The sequence below is a fragment of the Nestor notabilis genome, unplaced genomic scaffold (genome assembly GCF_000696875.1).
Source record: "Nestor notabilis isolate BGI_N333 unplaced genomic scaffold, ASM69687v1 scaffold25906, whole genome shotgun sequence".
In the NCBI taxonomy this organism is placed as follows: Eukaryota; Metazoa; Chordata; class Aves; order Psittaciformes; family Psittacidae; genus Nestor; species Nestor notabilis.
The window spans coordinates 1-19,546 of NW_009931833.1; the positions used below are offsets into that span (position 1 = coordinate 1).

At 48.8% G+C, this 19,546-nt stretch overlaps 1 protein-coding gene across 1 annotated transcript; it reads right to left on the reverse strand.

Moving 5' to 3' along the window:
* Positions 1 to 3,385: 3,385 nt before the first annotated feature.
* ACSBG2 (acyl-CoA synthetase bubblegum family member 2) lies at positions 3,386 to 15,835 on the reverse strand. Its single transcript, XM_010016092.1, has 16 exons — positions 15,829 to 15,835; positions 15,336 to 15,465; positions 12,885 to 12,959; positions 12,582 to 12,589; positions 12,093 to 12,331; positions 10,995 to 11,083; positions 10,323 to 10,443; positions 9,801 to 9,881; positions 9,150 to 9,299; positions 8,796 to 8,972; positions 7,999 to 8,180; positions 7,505 to 7,738; positions 6,580 to 6,797; positions 5,175 to 5,314; positions 4,151 to 4,397; positions 3,386 to 3,501 (listed from the first exon to the last, which is right to left on the reverse strand). Exons 1-16 carry the CDS (start codon positions 15,833 to 15,835, stop codon positions 3,386 to 3,388), a joined length of 2,214 nt encoding a protein of 737 aa, XP_010014394.1.
* Between the last annotated feature and the right edge of the window lie 3,711 nt (positions 15,836 to 19,546).

Consider the following 19,546-nt stretch of genomic DNA (forward strand, 5'->3'; position numbering starts at 1 on the left):
TTTTGCCATAATTAAAATTAAACCGAACACGCACGGGAGGGTGTTCCTGAACGCGGCTGGAAGCGCCCGGGGCTCCTGCCCGTGGCTCTGGCATCGTCCTGTCCTGGAACCGACTTTAGTCGTGAAGTCCGATGAGCGTTGATAGGAATTTTGTTTGGTTTTTATAAGAAGTATTTTACACATGGATTTTTTTAGACTGTTTATAATCTCCTTGAAAACCTGAAATAGGATTGTTCTCCCCCTCCCCCCCCTTGCCCCCTCCCTGCAATAGTTCTTTTCCATTGTGTGCACATGCTGATTTGTTACTAAAAGGTTTCTTGCAAGTACTTAGTTGTTCTACAGAGTTGTTGTTTTTTGGGGTATGTGGTAGCGTCGGGGACCACAGGAGGAAATGACTCTGCAAACAAGGAATGGTCACATTTGGGCCTCATCTTGTGTCCCCTTCTAGTTGGGTCTGAGCGAGTTCCCTGTGTAGGTTCTCTGTAGGCTGGCTGGCCGCTGTTCTGAACATGCCATGTACAGGTATTTGTGGATAAAGTGTTTGTTCTTGTGTCACTCTTGAGAGCATGGATGGAGTATTGTACTATAGGAAGGAGGTGGCAGTGCTGCCCTCAGCATTGCTTCAGGTCTTCGAGGATGTTGTAGTAGCGTTGTTAAAATGGGAAAAAAAAAAAAAAGAAAAAAAAGAGGAAAAAAAAAAAGGAAAAAAAAGACTAAAATAGCCAAAATTGACTTGTAGCCATAATGGGTTTCCAAGGAAAATGAACTCTGTTACTTCCCAGTGTCCTTCGTCTCGTTATTGAAGGCACAAGCTGGTGCCGGTTGGGCTGAAGGCTTTCAGAGGAGTTTGAGTGGTGGTGGAGCTGAGGTCAGGACGTGGCTCCTCAGCTCTTCCTTGCTGTGAAAGGGCAGAAGAGGGGTCAGGGCATGTTCCTGGTGTCTTGGTCTGCGCGTGTATTGAGCCCTGAGGCTTTGGTTACTGACATGATGGATCGCAGCGGCCAAGCGGTGCCCGTGGATCCATGGAAGTGCAATCAGTGCTTTGGCCACCAGTTCTTCTGTTGCTGCGCGCGGTGGTAACATCAGGACCAGCAAAGCGATTGATGCAACAATCCAGAAGCGGTTTTTGTCCCATCTTGAACGGATTTGATGGCAGGAGAGGTTTAAACTTCCCTTTTGGAGCTTGCTACCAGCAGAGAGCCAGGTCGCTGGTTCCATGGGTCCTGGTTTGCTGGGGCACAGAATAGCCATCAAAAACTGCCGAGACGAGTTTGCACTCCTAAAGAAAAATGTAAGTACTTCACCTTCTAGATGATTTTTAATTGTATTTCTGCCTAGAGCCAAGGTATTAAATACCTTGTCACTTGAGGATGGTCAAAGTTCTGTTGGGAAAAGGAATTCTTCACTCGGCTGTAAGAAATTCAGCTGGCCCAAGACTAACTTCAAGATTAAAAAAATCATGTTTGTAATAACGGTCCAGGATTGTTTGTCCTGAATTTTAAACTTTTTGTTAAATTTGTGGAACTATGGAGGAATTTTCTAGAAAAAGTGAAATAAAGTAAGATGGAAAAGTAAAACTTTCAGTGTTTTTTGTTTGTTGTGTTGCTTCTCCATGGGCAGCAATTATGGAGTCATAGAATCCCAGCCTGGTTTGGGTTGAAGGGACCTTAAAGCTCCTCCAGCCCCAACCCCTGCCCCGGGCAGGGACACCTTCCACTGGAGCAGGTTGCTCCAAGCCCCTGTGTCCAACCTGGCCTTGAACACTGCCAGGGATGGGGCAGCCACAGCTTCTCTGGGCACCCTGTGCCAGCGCCTCAGCACCCTCACAGGGAAGAGCTTCTGCCTCAGAGCTCATCTCAATCTCCCCAGTGCACCTTTCCCAAAGCACCTTGGCAGTAGCAGGGTTTTCCATGAGGAATTCAGGAGCTGGAGATAAATAGCACAGGAAGGGAAACTCTCTTTAAGCACAGTGTGTTGGGGGGGACTCTGATCACATCAGTTTTAAGTCTGTTGCTTAAATCCTGCTGCCAGTGCAGCTTTGGGTTGGCGTTCCCTGTACTTCCAAGGACTCTGCAGCAGTTTTCCACTGCTCCCAAGCCACCTCAGAGCTTGTCACTGCCCCAGAGCATCCCAGCAGAGCTCCAGCACAGGCACTGGGGCTGGCAGCAGAGGGATTTTTGCTGCTCCCCATCCCCTTGGACCCTGACCGAAGCCAGGGCTGAGCATGACATTGCAGCAGGATTAAGGACACACACAGCAGCGTTTATTGGGTGTTGCTCTGGATGCCAGAGCCCGTTTGGGTTCAGACAGAGGGAACAAACACCCCTGCAGTGGTTACAGTCGTGTCGCCTGCCTGTCACAGAGCCTAGAGCAGACACTAGTGCTCTGCAGCCCCTCCAAGCCAGCGCCCGCTCCTGCTGCTCCTCCTTTGCCCCCAGGAAACATTACTCGGAATCACAGAGTATTTGTGTTCAGGATTGGTTTCTAATTTGAAATAACGCATGTTACAAGGGATCCTTCATTCCTGGTGGGAGCAGGAGTCCTGCCAGGCGCTGGGCAGGCTCCAGTGAGCCTTATAGAACCATTTAGAAGAGAGCTCTTGGTACTGGGTGCTTCCCCCAGCTCTGAAGCTGCTCTCATGTGTTCTACACTCTCTATTTAGTGCAAATGCCTTTGCCAGGACCTTGGGAAGAACAAAACCTCTGGAGTTCTGCCCACTCCAGGCAGCATGTCTACAATTGCAAGACTACAGCCAGACTTCACACATAGTTGTACACAGCCTTATGAGCAGTCCCCAGTGTAAAATACTCTGCGGGCTGCTCATTTAACAATACAACTTACAGCTTTATGATAACTCAGAAAGATAAAACAGACTCCAAATATTGCACAAAGCCAGGAAACATGAGGTTCCACGTGGTCCTTCACGAGCAGTCACACAGCATCCATCCCCCACGTTGTGGGTGAAGAGATTGAGAACAGCTCAGGTGCTATCAGCATGCAGTTAGACATTCACAGACATGGAGGGAGGGAGGGGGGACAAAGAGAAATGGGAAGGAAAACTGCAGCTCCTGGTGGGTTTACATTAGGCTCAGGCAAAGAAATCTTTGGTGAAAACAGAACATGGGTTTCAGGTCAAGGTTGGATTTGCCCTTGTAAAAATGGAAGGGCAAGGACTGGGGAGCGGAGGGGTCCAGCTGTGTCCAAGGATTAGACCAGCCCCAGGGAAGCACGGGCTGTGAACACGCTCACCCCACTGTGCTGTAGGGGCAGGACACGAACGGGGAAGCGAGGGAAGGGGGCTCCGTGGTGCCCGAGCCTCCTTTATTTGAAGTGACCCCAGGGACTCCTCCCCAGCCCCTTCCAGTCCATGGCTGCAGCCTTTGTCCTACTGCCGGAGGCTGTTCCCGGCCGGGCCCGGCCCATCCAGGTCCATGTAGAACTGAGCGATTTGGTCCTTGTACTTCTCCACCACCGCTGGTCGCTTCAGCTTCATCGTTGGGCCTGGGGGAAACATGACAGGGGGTAAGGGGGGGGTCTTACTTGGAGGCACAAATGGGGGCTGGAGGGACACAAACCTTGAGGAATCATAGAATGGTTTGGTTGAAAACTTCTGCCTAAGAGCTCATCTCAATCTCCCCTCTTTCAGTTTGAACCCATCACCCCTTGTCCTATCGCTCCAGTCCCCAATGAAGGACCCTCTCCAGCATCCTTGTAGCCCCCTTCAGACATTGGAAGCTGCTCTGAGGTCTCCAGCAGCTTCTCCTTTTCAGGCTGAACAGCCCCAATGTTCTCAGCCTGTCTCCACATGGGAGGTGCTCCAGCCCCTGGTCATCCCCCCGTGGCCTCCTCTGGACTTGCTCCAACAAAGGAAGACTCAGAACATGTGCACAGACACTGACTTCAACTGTCTCTGTGCTCAATAAGGTTTCTCCCTTCCCCTGGGAACAGAAGCAGCAGGACCAGCCTCAAGGGGCAACACAGACCCACGCTTGAGCGCTGCTCTGCTCCCTCCTGCCGGTGGAAGCAGGGATTCATCCCACTCTCCCCAAATCGTGACTTGGAAAGGCCACGGGCAACTCTATGGACCAGGGGTCCGTTTGAGACCCAGGCAGGGGTGATGCAGTGACCCCAGCGCCCACCCACCACGCACCAAGCTCTCCACCAAAGAGAGAGAAGTCCTTCTCCAGCAGGGTCCACTTCTGGATTTTCTGGGCGTTGGAGGTGGCTTTCTCATTGACTGCTGAAATCCCCTTCTGGATAGCAGCATAGACAGCCTTGTCCTTGCTGCGGATGATCTCCGAGACCTTGGTGGCCTTGCTGCCCAGCCTCTGACAGTATTCAATAGCTTCTGGAGCGAGATCATCTCTTGGCTCACCAGTGTCTATGTTTACTTTGCACTGCAGGACAATACACAGGTAACTCGACTGACCCACACACGATTCCCTTTGAATTGCTGCAGCCCCGGGGCCTGCCCCGTTCATCAGCCACGGTGCTGGATGCAAACCACTGCTTCAAATGACAACTCACTGGTGCAAAATGCAGCTGAAACCCACCCCGAGCTCTGCCTGCCCCCCAGGAGCAAGCTGGGTACAGAGCTCCTCTTCCAAATTCTGCTTGTGCTGCCCCAAGTTCATTCCTCTTTTTGGGACCACACTTCACTTCCCTACATCCCACAGCAGCATAACAGGCTGGTGAAGTCAAGACATGCAGCACCCAACTAAGCCAAGCCCAGCACCCCCACCTCCAGGGCCTGGTGCGGTGGCTTTTGCACAGGGGGAAGGAGGTTGTCGCCCATATGTGACACCCACTGTCCTGGCAGGTCTCCAAACACAGTCAGTGCACTGGTCTCACTGGGGAGTTTAAAAAGGGTCTTAGAAAGAAACCCCTGACAGGTTGTTACTGCCCAGACTGCTCCAGGAGATGCTACAAAGGGGTAAGAAAAGCAACAGGGTTTCTTTGCTCAGTCTCACTTTCAGGTGTTTTACTCCTGTTACAGAAGCCCTGGTCCTAACCAGCAGACCCAGCTGACATTTTGCAGCTCAGCTGTAACAAGTCATACTCCACAACGCCTCCCATCTCTCCAGGAGGCTGTAAAAATGTGGCACAATTCTCTTCCTCACTGGAATCAAACCCACTCAGCGACACAGGGGGATTCCCACCCTGTTTTCCATTACCTTTAGTGTTAGAAGCATAGCAACGAACTTGGCTTTGTCTCCAACCAACATGGCATTGCTGATGATGGGCACAGCAGCTTTCACAGCATCCTCGATTGGAACGGGAGGGATGTTCTCACCTCCTGCAGTGATGATGAGCTCTGGAAAACAGTCAAATCTTGACTAATGCTCAGAGCTTTTCCCCCTTCCTCCAATCTGACATAACTTCATTGCTCCTGGGTGTCTACCAGATCAAAGAGTGAGCCTGTGTCCCACCATCTGGAGAAGGCAGCAAGCCAGGAGGACTCCAGTCAGGCTGAGAGGTGAGGCTGAGATGTGCACACAGCATTGCAAGAGCTGCTTTAATGCTCCAGAGATGTCTGTGGTTTGGGCATAGGGGTGCAGCATATGAGCACCTCAGCACCCTGCTACTGTCACCTTTAAGCCTTGAGGCGTGGATGTTGGTACCAAGGCTGTTCAGAAACTGAAGTGAAACACTTGCAGAGGCAATGCAGGGTGATGCAGAGCAGAGCCTGCCCTTCTCAGCTGCCTTTCATTTCCTAACGCAGCCCCTTTGCACAACTATTATCTCTTTTTGATGACTGAAGTCTTGCATGAAATTGGATTTGTTGGGGGCGGGTCAAAGTGGTGGCCCAAGAACCACGTTGCTGCTCATCACTTTCACAACCCCACTAAGCTCTTGTATTCTCTTGGAGGTAACCAGCAAAACCAGCTGGAACGGGAGGGAGCTGATGGCACAGACAGTGAGAACCTGGGCAGGTCCAGCACCATGAAACAAGCATTAACTGCTGCTTCTGAAATCAGAGGATTCATTCCTTGCTCTGGAAACACACCCTGGTTTCAGGTGTGAAAGAAACCCCTCTGCTCCCACCACATGCCATGGCACCTGCTCAGTGACAGGACACACTGGGGTTTCCTCAAACTAAAAACTTCTGAAAGAGAAGTATTTAGAATCCCAGACTAGTTTGGGCTGGAAGGGACCTTAAAGCTCATCCAGTTCCAACCCCCTGCCACGGGCAGGGACACCTTCCACTAGAGCAGGTTGCTCCAAGCCCCTGTGTCCAACCTGGCCTTGAACACTGCCAGGGATGGGGCAGCCACAGCTTCTCTGGGCACCCTGTGCCAGCGCCTCAGCACCCTCACAGGGAAGAGCTTCTGCCTTAGATCTAACCTGAACTTCCCCTGTTTCAGTTTGAACCCATCACCCCTTGTCCTGTTGCTCCAGTCCCTGATGAACGTCCCTCTCCAGCATCCCTGTAGCCCCCTTCAGACACTGGAAGCTGCTCTGTGTTCTCTACCCAGCCAACTTCTTCTGCCCAAGCCACAACCACACCACCAGCAGGGGCTGAACACAGCTCATCACGGTGCTGTGTAACCTCGAGACAACCACATCAGGGGATGTTACCTTTAATTCTGCCAGTGATGTAGAGGAATCCATGTGCATCCAGCTTGCCAAGGTCACCCGAATGCAGCCAGCCTTCTTCATCAATTGCCTCTTTGGTTTTGTCCTCCATGTTCAGGTAGCCCATGAAAACGTGCCTTCCCAAGAAGCAGACCTCACCAATGCCGTATTGATCCGCGTTATGGATGCGTGTCTGGCAGCCTGCGACACTCCTTCCACAGCTTAAAGAGAACACAAACACAAACCCAGGGCTTGGCTTGGTTTTAGTTCAGTAGCTGAGCAGCAGAGTGAGATCACAGCAGCCCCCTCTCAAGCTGAAGTGTTTGACCAAAGCCAGGCAGCTTTTTATTACAAGTGCTTCAGCCAGAAGCTTTGAACTTAAAAGGCATCTGCTTGTATAAGGGGAACTCCAGAGGAAGTTGTTATTGCAGAGAGATGGGTGCTCACACACCTGGTGGTTTCCACCCATTGCTCTCAAACACCTGAGCTTTGAATTAGAAGGTTGGTGGCCTTGGCAGCAAACTTTTACCATGGTGGTGTGGTGTTTACTTGGCAGCCTGAACCCCTGGGGACTGGAGGAGCCATTCAGAGCAGCAGCACAATCTTACTGCCTTTATTCATTCAACCCTGAGGTGAACTGTGGGCTCGAGTTACTAATTCTTCCTTCTCCTCATCAATCCCTTGCCTCCTCCTCAGTTCCTAGAGGATACAGGCCAAGTTAAATTGAAGCAACACCACTGCTGCCCTTGGCAGATCTCTTTATCTGCAAGATGCAGCCAAAGGAACTGGCTCCCTGGTAACCTTTTCCTGGCTCCAAGACTCTGGGCATGAGCTGTACCAGGAGAGATGCACGTGGCAGATGTAGGAGAAACCTTAGAGCAACTCCTCCTCATGGGCAGCAGTGCTCTGCTCACAGAAAGGCCTTTACCTGGTAAGCCTGAACATGCTAGGTGTAGAGACTGTGTGAGGCCCAGTGCTCTCACTCATGCCATACAGCTCAAGCACAGGGATGTCCAGACTTAAGAAGAATTCCAGTGTCTCTCTGGAGATGGGAGCAGCCCCTGTGTAGCACTTGACGCACCGGTCCAGCCCAATGGCCTTTTGCACTTTCTTGTACACCAAGTGCTTGGCTACGTGGAAGTTCATTGGGGTATCATAATACCTGTAGGAGAAGAATGGTTACAAGATCTCAGTCACAAGCAGAACTTCTCCCAGTTCCTCCTTTCATCTTCATCCTATCTTAGTTTACTCAGGAAAAAACTCATTTCCCCCCTCCAGCCCTTACTGCTCACCCTCTGGTCCAAGCACAAACAGTAGAAACCAAATGGAGTTAGTCTGGCCTGTTCCATGGCATATAATCCCTGACCCGATAGTAGAGTTTTCCCAGTGTTCCTGACACCCCTTCCTGTAGTTCAGAATTACCCATTCATCCGGCCCAGGTTTGTCTGCAACCCAATTTCCTTGGCCCACGCGGCCACTTTTCTTCGGAGCGCTGAGGATTTTGCACCTATGGATTTCATTCTTTCTTCCATTTTTTCCCAGACACGAGGAACTCCCAAAAAACACGTTGGCCTCACTTCCCGCAGGGTCTCCACCAAAGTGCCCTGGGCAAAGCAGAATCCAATACAGCTTCAGCACAGAGTTCCAGGCAGCTCTTCACTACACAAAGCTTAGGACTCTAGCATCAATTTTGAGGAATTTCTCCTTTTCAGCTGAAGTGCCACCAAGAAAAAGGAACCCCAGTAGTATTCAGATGCCACAGTGGTCTTGAGAAGACAGCAAGGGTCAATGCTTTCAGTGCCAGCGTTGACACAGTGCCAGGAGAAGACTCATTCTCTTCTCAGAACAGATTTAACACTGGGGGTATTTTGCAACATGTACAAATCAAATATAAAGCCATTGCTTAACCAAGCTGCTGGGGCAAAGAACTGCTGTCAGGTGAGACACCAAGAAGCTCCTAGTTGTGAAGAGCTTGCTCAGCTTAACCCAGTTTGGAACAGAGAGTCAAAAGGCAAAAGGTCAGTGGCTGCATTTGTCAACACAACAGAGCCTTAAAGAGGAGCACTTGGTCACTATGCAAATAGGTAGAGTTAGCACAGCTTTCAGAATCATGAGATAAGTCAAGCTATGTTGGTTTTAAGTCAAGTTACATTGGTTTTAAAGCACCCACCCCAGCTACAAGCAGGTGGATGGGGATAAGGGTTTAATTATGTTTTTACCTTTAATGCATCTGGTTGAGCAAAGAAGACTTGTGCTCCGAATATCATTGGCAACCAAATATCTGTTATCTGTGCAGCAACGTGACTGAGGGGGAGGTAGCTGACCACCAGCTCCTGCTTTGTTTTAGCATCTGTCAGCAACAGGGAGTATCCCGCTGCCATTGCCGTCCAGGTCAGCTGCAACAAGAACCCACATGAGTGTGGAGTGGCCGCTCCACAAAACACAGCTCACAAACCAGGTCTGCATCATCCCGCAGTTTTACCACCAGGCATGGTTTGCAGCCCATCTCTACCCTCCCTCAGCACACACCCGAGGTCACAGTACTTGGAGTGGGCAGATACACAGAGACTCACGTTGTCATGACTGAGCATCACCCCCTTTGGCAGTCCAGTTGTCCCCGAGGTGTAGATCAGTGTACAGCACTGGTTCGGCTTCTGTGACTTGATGATTTCATGGAGCCGAGTGTCTGGAACATCTCTGCCGAGCTCCATGAACTCACTCCACTGTATGCAGAAGAGCAAAGCTCCATCACTTTGTAGGCTCTCACTCACATGCAAAATTAAACCCTTTGCTACACATGAAGAGAAGGAAACTATTTCCTACATCCAAACCTCTGGCACAATCTGGAAGAGGTTGTAAATATGCACTGTCAGCCCCACAGCGTTTTCTGGCTGCCACGAGAGGCATGGCAAGAAGCAGAAAAGGAGACTGATCCACCGACCACAAGTGCTGCAGCAACCCTGATATTAACTGGGTGTTCCAAGCACCTCAGTGGTCCCTGAGGCTGCCTTGCAGAGGGCAGTACACTGACAACCTCCCTCATAACGTGGATTATGGAGGTTTGAAGTACAGCAGACACCCACTGCTCCAGCAAGGCAAGCAATCCCTCACTAGAGCCAACACAAGCTCATCTGATGACAGTCCTGTGGAAGGCAATGGCTACTCACAAGCCACCAGCTCAACACAGCCAGTATTTACAAGCCACCAAAATGCCCAGTACTTACATAGTACAGATTTGGTCTCTTCTCTTTTAGCACTTCCCCATACTGGACAATAGCTTTCAGATGAGGTAGTTTATGCTGAATCTGTGTTAAGAAGTGAGATACGTGAGAAGGAGGAAATCCTGCTTGTCCCTTTAAAGCCTAAGTAACCCTCTACTTAACATGCTACTGCTACTTGCATAAAGCGTTTTACATAAAGCTAAGAGAATCTCATCTGTGTTACAGGAAAGAGAATGGGGAAGCCTCCCTAAAGAGCCATTTTGACTGGGATGTTGCCAGACAACCAGGGGATGCCCACTTGTTCTTTTTGGCTTCTCATATTTTAAGCTCAAGGCTTCATTAAGCTGTGAAACCACCATTTAACCTCTTGTGAGAGTGACTATTCATGTGGCTTGAACAGGAGCACACTAAGGAGGCTCCACCAGTTCACCTCTGTTTTCAGATCCAGCATTTCCCTTGGGTACCACTCTCCCACATCTGTCAACAGGAAGCTGTAGCTCCCAGCCATGTAGAAAGTGTATTTACTTCTAAGATCTTCTGCAGCTGTTTATGGTTTTCCACAACCACCACGTTAGCACTACAGTTCTCTGCTACATAATGACAGGCCTCAGGAGAGTTTGTAGCATAGATACCAACAGCAAATCCACTACAAAAGAAAAGGAAAAGCAGAACACAATTAGAGGATTATCAGAGTTGATGGCAAAATTTGCATCATTTCCAACTTTTAAGAGAGGAAAAAACTTAGGAAGAATGTCCCATAAAACAACGATAAAAAGCAGAAGGGTTAACCCCAAGATTAAAGGCTCTGTTCTGCAGTATGAGGCATTTCAGAGCAGTATAAGGGACCAAAATGCCTCAGGTGGAAGGCAGCTACCAAAGTCCCATGCTGTGATTCCCTGGCATTTCCCCTCCTATTTTTAATCACAGTGTAAATAAACCTGCTTTTGGATTAACCTTTTATTCACATCATCTTTTGAGAGAAGTACCTGTCTAAAAAAACCCCAACATTAATTTTTGTCTCATTAACTTCTAACGAAGTAAAGAGAGAGTTAGGTTCTAAGCTATCTTCAGTACATTCAAATAGAAGCAGTTGGTTTTGTTGTGGGACTATTCACTGCTCAGTATCCTCACAGGAATACTGAAGTTACTGTCTGAATGCTAAAGGAAAATGCATGTCAAGAGAACACTCACTCTTACCCCGCAAGGATAGCTGCAATGTCAGCAATAATCCACTCAGCAGCATTAAATCCCAAGATGCACACTCCATGGAAACGCTCTAGTCCCAGCTGCAAATAAGAGAGGAGATTACAGCAATCCTGGTTTTCCTTCCAAGAATGCTTAGAGTTAACTTATGGATCTCTGCTGTGAGCACATCCAGGGAAAAGGTCATGCTATTATATACAATAATTCACACAGAAGAACTACCCAAGACCTAGTATGGAACCAGTTGAGTTTCACATCAGACACTGTCCCACTTTATCAGTGGGCAGGGGCAAAAAAAAGGGATTTTCCTTAGGGTGCACTTGGTATGAGGAGCTCACTGATGCTAACGGTGGTGTAACAACTGCCATCCAGGCAGTTAATCATCCCTTTGGGCTGGGAAGGAGAAGGTAAGAGGTTAAGTTAGACAACACCTATTGAGACATTCAGTCCTTTAGTACAGGTTAGCTATGTCAGACATCAATAATGACAAAAGCAACAAGCTCCAGTGACAGTCAGACACTTTGCTATGAAATTCCAGCTGTTAAAGTCCAGATCTTTAAAACTCCTTCAGCCCTTCTCTGGTTTTATCCCAGAGTGGAAGTACATAGACCGAAAGATCCCATCACAGGAGTGAAAGCAGAGTGGCCTTAACTTCAAGAAAGAAGACTTCCTAATGATAACAGTTAGTACATGTAATGTTTCTCCCTCCAAGCATCTTAACTCCCAGCAGTACAGGCAACAGACTCAGCTAGTTTGGACATTTAAGTCTGATTCATAATTATCCCTTCAAGTTTTTTCTGAGAAAGACTGAAATGTAGATGTCTCATGAGGGGCATTGTCCAGGTTTGCCATACACCTCAAACACTTCCCTTGCAAGGTTTCCTTACCCACTTTTTTTAGTTGGATGTGGAAGCAACTTGCAAGAAATTCAAGCAAAACCACTGTAGTAATTCCTAAGCTGTTCATGACATGTTCAGGTCTTTCTCTGTCACTTTAAGGCTCTCCTACACTCAAGAGTCAGTAGGTTGACTACAGCCATTTCAGCAGTTAAACCAACTGAGCATTAACAAGCAGAATTCAACAAAAGCTTACCTTCAGGAAGCTTTTTGCTGCTTTCCAGCAGTCATTATAGTACATCTGATACGTTAGTTTTATCCAGTTGCCATTCTTTTTGGATGCAAGGGCATAATAATTAGAATATTTCTTCACCGTTTCCTGGAATAGTTCGTGCACAGTCTTTGGTGCCTCGCTGCCTAGACCCTTCTCAGCTATCCTCAGTTTGACTTCTCCATCTCGTTGTGTTGTCCACGAACCAGAGGTAGGTGAAGAGGCTGGGTTGAAAAAGAAGTGTTCAGCATCTTATATTTAGCAATTGCTTGCTGCCATAACAGAGATATAAATACAAGTATCAAACATAAGAAAGGAAATGCTGTTATACCTCCCTCCCACACCCCTTCGACTTTTTATTCTTGGCAAGTTTGCCATACAACCCCCAGTAGTTTAGATCAGGACTAATAGATGAAGCTTCTAAAGCACTTTGGAAGTTTTCTTAAACATTTCCCATTTACATCCCCCTCTAACCTGCTTTGCTGCCCTAAAGCTCTTGTAACCAGTAAAGTGGCAGCTTCTCACAACAGTCATATACACTCTACTTCTGCTTTCCTTTCCTTTCAAGGAGGACTGGAAGTAGCACATTACTGCCTGGTAGATAAGCATTAGGCAGTGACACTACCTATTTTACTCCCTGAAGTCAAAGTTCAAGACACTTCTGGACAGACCATCTGACAATTTCAGTTTCTTCTTCCATTGCAGTGGTTTGATAAATTCCTTTCTCGTTTCAATAATAAGTTTATGCACACCACAGTAACTGAAAACTCTTTCCACTTACCTTTGCAACTAACCTGAGATCTCTCCATCTTAGTATCTTCAACTGTCTCACTGCTGTGGACCTCAACAGTTCTGCAAGAGAAAAGCAATGAGCCCTGGAGAGGCTTTAGCACCCTGAAAAATGCCTTAGGCATGCTTGCTCCATCACAGGATTATATTAATCCTTGGGTATGTGTGAAAGTGATTCCTGATGTTCTGCAGTGGACTTTATTGATTTTACTAGCCTGCATGGCTACAGCAACACAACAGTTCCCTCTCAGAGGGCATGCAAGCTCTGCCTGCACTGCTTTTAAACACATGTATGTTGTCTGAACTGTAGCTATTGCTTCAGATGAGCTGCAGAAGAATCCATAAACACATCAGCCAGAAACCAGGGATGATTTCATACCAGAGCTCTGCTCTGGGTGCCTGTAACTGAGAGTCTCCAGCAGCAAGGAGGCAGGGGGCAGGAAGGGGCCCATGAGTTGGTGCTTATCTCCTGTCTGCAATACATGCAGATCACAAAGGGGAGGCCCCAGCAGCCTCTCTCCTGAGCAGTGCAGCAATCCCCCAGCCTGCAGGGAAACCCACAGAGATTTCCTGCAGAAGCCAGGCCAGCTGAGGAGCAGGAAATTGATTTAACAGGAAAGCTTGTTCTTAGGTATTCCTAATAAACTTGGTGCATAAGGCTCCCACCAGATGTTTCTGAAGAAATAGATGGGGGATGTGCCTGTTTCTGCTCCAGTCACGCTCCTCACCAGGAACTTGTCCTGAGGTGCCAGCTGAAAGTTGCCCCTTTTACTTTCAACCTTGCAAGATCTGGTGAAGTGCCCCCTGCCTGCGGTTGTAGAACAGTGTTTTTCCTCTGTCCCCTTCCAAGACAGACTCTCACAGCCATGAGTGATGAGGGTAAGGAATAATCAAGTCCATGTCCCACTTCAGACCACAAACTGAAAGCCAGACCCTGTGGGATTTGGTATTTGAGTCCCTAAAAGGACATCTCACCCTCCAACCTACAGGCAGACAGATCCCCTACCATCGGCACAGTGGTAACATCCAAGCCTTAGATATTCCAGAGAACCAAAGTTTCCCTCTTGCCTTCCCAAACAGCCCTCCTGGGGCCCTTCACTCCAGGCAATCACGAAGGTGTTTCTTTCTTCATGCCGGTGCTAGGTGTTCACTCTCCCCCATGGCAACGTTTGGTGCAAGGTTTCTCTCTAGCACCCAGGTGTTCTAGAAGGGCTGGGGGTCCCTGATATCACAACAGCGCCAGCCCTTTGCAGGGACAGCTTTGGGGCAAAGAGAAGCCTTGACATTTCTGCCTGTCATGCTCATCAGTCCCATGCAAACTCCTCAGCCTCCCCCAGTCAGGGTTCCCACTGAGCCCCACATCTTCCCTTTCTGCTAGACCACAGAGAAGACAAGTCAGCACAAGGCACTGTGTGAACTTTAGTCTAAGGGGTAAATACCTTCACTTTGGTTAAAGTCTTCTCTGAATTTCTAGGGGATAATCAACAGTTATTGCTTTGAGCCTTATGTTAGGGTTTAAAGCATAGAGAAGATTTGACAAGGCTACTGTCCAAAGTGGAACTGCTTCTCCTAACTGATCTGCAAGCCAGAAACCAGAGGGAAGTAAATATTTTTTCTTGGTTTCCCCAAAGGGATTACGAGATGTTCCCTACCACGCATTTCCTCCTTGACACTGAGAACATTTTTCAGTGCACATCAATCCTCAGTTGCAATAGTTCTGCACCATTTCTCCACCAGCTTTTATGATCAAAGCATGCAAATGACCCAATAATAGAGGGGGAGGGAAAAAGCCTCAGTTACTTTTCTTCAGTGAATCAAGTCATCTTTTTGTCCCCCTTAACATGTAATCCAAATGTAGCCTGAAAAAAATTAGGTAAAGATCTTTTTTTGTGAGATACAGACCCTTACATACTAACCTGCTCTTCAGTAAGAGGCTGCTTAGATTTATAGAGACACTAATAGGAGTTGGATGAAAATCAGGTACTGAACATGGGCAATCCCCCACCACTGAGACACACCTCTGGTTACAGCAACACTTCATGATGTACTCACTGGGTATTCTATTTGATCAGTGCCTTCTCATCTACATAGAACTTAAAACTCACAAGGTTCCTTTAGAAGATGTGATCTTTCTGACTGTGAATAATATTCTACCATTCCTGTGCTTTAAGTTGATATTAAATGCATGCTACTTTAAGCTCCAGCCTCTGTACAGCAGCTCTGTACAGCAGCTCTGTACAGCAAATTTAACTCTGTTCCTCTTCTTTTGAGAGGGTGAGGTTGTAGATTCAGCTTCTGGATTTTGGAATTAGTAACAAATGTTTGAAACTCCTTCCAAAATCTAATCTGAATTAAATCAAAGCAAACATGATAAAATACAAACTGTTTCCTATGCATGCAGGTCACCACAGAGAAAATAAAATCTGAGCTAAGACAAACCTAGCTGATGAGTTGAGCAGTACATCATCCAGTGACACCTCACAGCTCCCTTGAGGATCCAAATTAGAGCAAGCCACAGGGACTGGTTCTGCAACTGCCACGGGTGCATCTGCCTCACACAGCATTGTCCCTGTAAAAACAGGTTTGAAAATGAAAATACAATCAACGGTGACAGTAAAATCAGCTGCCATTAATGTAGCTGTCTGACCAGGGCAATCCCAAAATAGGCATGATTCCAGAGTGCTGGATTTGCATGGAATACAGTGGATTCTAACAGCAGACGCAGCACACTCCGCACTCAGTTTAAAACCCCATCAGTGACAGGAGATACACCCACCCCACATCCCAACACGAGTGTGACAACCACACCTTCGACCAAAAGGGCACCACGAGCCTGACAGCTCAAGTTTTACACTCTCCTTCCCCCAAACATTCACACCCGGCTCTCGGACACCCCCAAACCCACCTCCCAGGACACCGGCTCCAGCCTTACAACGCATGGCCTTTGTGCAGCCTCAGCCTCTCCTCCCTCAAGCTCCAGCCCAGCGCTGAGGAGCAGGATGTGCAATAACCCTTAGTTTTAAACTAGCGCCCAGGAGGCAGGTCTGGAGCATCTTATGTCATGTGCTGCCTGCCTCGCAATTGGAAGCGGCTCCTCACCCCACATCGCTGCCTCTTAAGTAAGCTCTGGCTCCGTGCCTGCCCGCCAGCCTCGGCACAAGGGGGTTTTGGGGTCCCTCTCAGGGGACAGAGCCCCAGAACAGCCCCGAGATTTAACCTGTTCTCATAACAATCCACCCCTTTGCAGCCTTTGCTTTCAGCGGCTCTTCCAGTGCTTTCAGTACTTTCTCATGAGGGGTTTTAATCATCTCAACAAAGTGGTTTTGAATGTTGATTTCATTTAAGGTTTACATTCATCAAAAGCTTTTGATGTTCACGCCTGACAGGCTGAGCTTTAATTGTTTCAAGGGATTTCTAATTGATTGGAGAGGAATCTTATTATCCTTGATCTTTGTACAAAGTGGATGTTCGGGTACTATTTTGTACCTTCATTAGACAGATGCAGTTTCAAGCAGACAATGTGAAGAGCATCTTTGTCTCAACAATGAGAGACAGGAGCAAAAGGAAAAAGCCTTTTTATCTTATGAATCTGACACAGCCAGGCTGCAGCCTTCAGCCTCTGATGGGTGGGGAAAGCCAGGACAGGCACAATTCCCAGCAGGCAGAGCTGCCTTCCCCCCAGGAAAGCAGATCCCCCCCTTCCCCTTACTCATCTACAAAAGGACACGTTGCTGCTCACACCACATTCTGTCATGGGCTACAATTCACAACACAAAAAGTAGTTTCATTCACCAGCAGCTGAGAAAGAGATGTCTCCAAAACTCCTACCTCTGAAGCAGACGTCACCCAGCACCTCATTCTAGGGTGGAACACGACAGTGGTTTATTCTTTTGGGGCTTTTTTGGTAGTAAGACAGCTGTGAGAAAAGGGGTGTTATCTCTACAGAGGAAACCCTGGGACCTGTGACCCAGGTTTAGCTCCCTCCCCAGCCTGGAGGAACTCACTCCCACATCTAGAGGAGCATGCTGATCAGCAGCCAGCTCCATGCCTGCTGGAGGTGCCAGCACAACCTCTCTTGCTCAAACAGAGCCCAAGGCACACGGCGAGGAGGGATGTACTGTAGAACCTGTCATCAGCCTGACCCCCTTTCGCAGTGCTGCACCCACATTCCTTCCCAGCACCCAACAACAAGTTGTTTAAGGCTCCCCTGCAACCCTGGAGAAAGCTTTTCTCCCTGTACTAATTACAGCATCTCTTTTGCCATCTGCTCTTCAATGCAGCAAGAAAGTCTGCAGGGAAAGTGTGGCAGTGGCCTCACACCAGCTATGTTGCAGCACAGCCCGGTGGAGGTTGGTTAGAAACCTGTTGGGCAAAGAGAGGCAGAAGTCTCACCTCTCACAGAGGCATTTCAGCTGCTGGGCTGCAGGCTTCTGCATCGCCCACAGTCACTCAAGAGGAAAAAGCACTTCACACTGGAGGCTGTAACTGTGCTCTGCCCTCACTGCATACATGCCCTTCACCAAGACACCCTGTACAGGGTATATAGCCCTGGCAGGAGGGTCTCCTGCTGGTGGGGGCTCACTTCCCAAGTGTGGGCACACCAGGTACAGCACAACTTGAAAGTCTGGGGAGACAAAGCAGGACATCACTGTCTCCATCACATCCAGTGGGATGGGATCTTCAGGGAGAACCTAGATGTTAATGCCCCATGGCCCCCAGCACCTGGAGAGCAGCAGCACCCCCCTGCATAAGCAGCAGCAGAACTTCTGGAGCACCCAGGTACATTCACACTGTGAAACAAGGCTGAAATGCATCCCGGTTGTGCAAGGTTCCTTGTGGACGCCGGCCACTGGAACGCCAAGGCAGCCATGTGCTTCGTACAACAAATTTAGGTTAGAAACAATTTGCCAATGTATATGCTCTCCTTCTCTGAGGCTTGGTTACAGACACAGCTATGCCACTGGAAAACACACACAGGCTCACCAGAGCCAGGCAGTAGCTCACTGGGGTGAATGTGATCACAAATGGGATCAAGAATGATCCCGTCCTGTCCCACGCTGTTTCCACAGGAGCTAACACACAGATGGTCAGGAACATGAAGAAGACACACCCAAACAAAACCTGCTGAAAGAAACCTGCCTTTTAATTACCCTGCGTGGCAACTGAAGTCATTTCAATACAAAGCATCTTCTGCTTTGAGGGAATGCTGCGTCCAAGAAGAGCTGGAAGTTGGTGAAGGATTTCATTGGAGCCTCACTAACAAAACAAAATGAAACGTGCAAAGCCATGACAGTCAATGGGACAGAAGTGCCAGTTTATAAGTAAATGGGTGTTCAGAGGTTATTAAGGCACATGCAGAGCTTCCAAAAGGCCAGTTCAAATTCAGACTGCTGCAGATGTTCATTGGCCATCTTGACATTTTCCAGCACAGCCCGCTTTGCTTCCTGTTAATGATTTAGTTTCTTTTTACACCACATCTGATATCTGATCTGATCCAATTTCCATCGTGCAGATCAGCTTTAGGAATTGCTTTGTTATCTCGCTGCCTTTCAACACTTCCACCAAAACTGAAACTTGGCCTTTTTGCTTGTTTTCCTCACAGATTTATTAAGTGAGGAGAGAGCAGCTGAGCAACCCACCCTTCCTCTTTTAGATAAATCCCAGTTTTTAAAAGGGCAGTGTGAAAAACTTCTAAGCACTACAGGTTTTTTCCTCAGCAGAACCACTGGCCAGGGGTTGGCACACGGCTGTGCTGGGTAATGATCTGATGCTGAAGCTAAGAGAACACGAGGAAAAGCAACTCCAATCTCTATAAGGATGACACCACGCCAAAGATCTGACGCGGCTGCAGACAGACACTTGGCTCCATCGCAACACTGAACATTGACTGAACAACACTGGTGCAGAGCATCACTTTGCCACTAAAACCAAGGCTTGCCCGCCCCGAGCAGGGTGCCGGTGTGGCGCGGGAGGCATCAGCACCGTGTGGCTCCCCAGCCACGCAGACCACTGCAGAACTCATCTTACACTGCGTGCAGATTGCTTCTCCAGGACACTAAGATTTTAGGTGAATTCCCCAGAACCTGACTCACCAAGAGGCTTTTTTAAGTTCCTATTTCCTAAACTGCTATTTGCTTTACTACACCATCTGCACTTGCCTAAGGGTGGGAAACCCCCTTGTGCAGAGTGAGGAAGCGCTGGAGTGTGTGCTCAGAGACACGTCACCCGTGTTTCTGCCAGCTCCCACACCACCCAAGGCTTCGTCTTGGCTCAGAGGTGCAGAGCCAGAGCATCCCCAGGCAGTCATGTCCCTTCATGCTCCTTCTCCACCCCTGGCAGGGCAGGAATGGCAACAGCCTCCCCCAGGAGGGGATCGGCCTCGCGAAGAAACCGAGTCGGCACTGCAGAAGGGTTAGAGAAGACCCCCGAGATCCAACACCCCCCCCAGCCCCACAGCCTCCCGCTCGGGACACGGCGGGGACATCGCATGGCACAGCCCCCTACGGAGCTGCGACCCCCGCGGCACCGCGACCTCCTCCTCCCCACAGCGGTCAGGACGGAGCGAGCGCTGTCACGGCTCACGGGGACGCAGACGGGGCTCCTGTGCCAGAGGGGGATGATGAACAGAAACCGGCCGCGAGCGAAAGACG

Bases quoted from the DNA above. Each gene is read 5' to 3' on its own strand.
- ACSBG2 (XM_010016092.1), bottom strand. The intron at 12,960-15,335 runs GTTTGTCTTAGC...TTTCTCTTGCAG, and splicing joins CTGCTCAACTCATCAGCTAG to AACTGTTGAGGTCCACAGCA. The intron at 8,181-8,795 runs GTAAAAACATAA...TGCTTTGCCCAG, and splicing joins CTCAACCAGATGCATTAAAG to GGCACTTTGGTGGAGACCCT.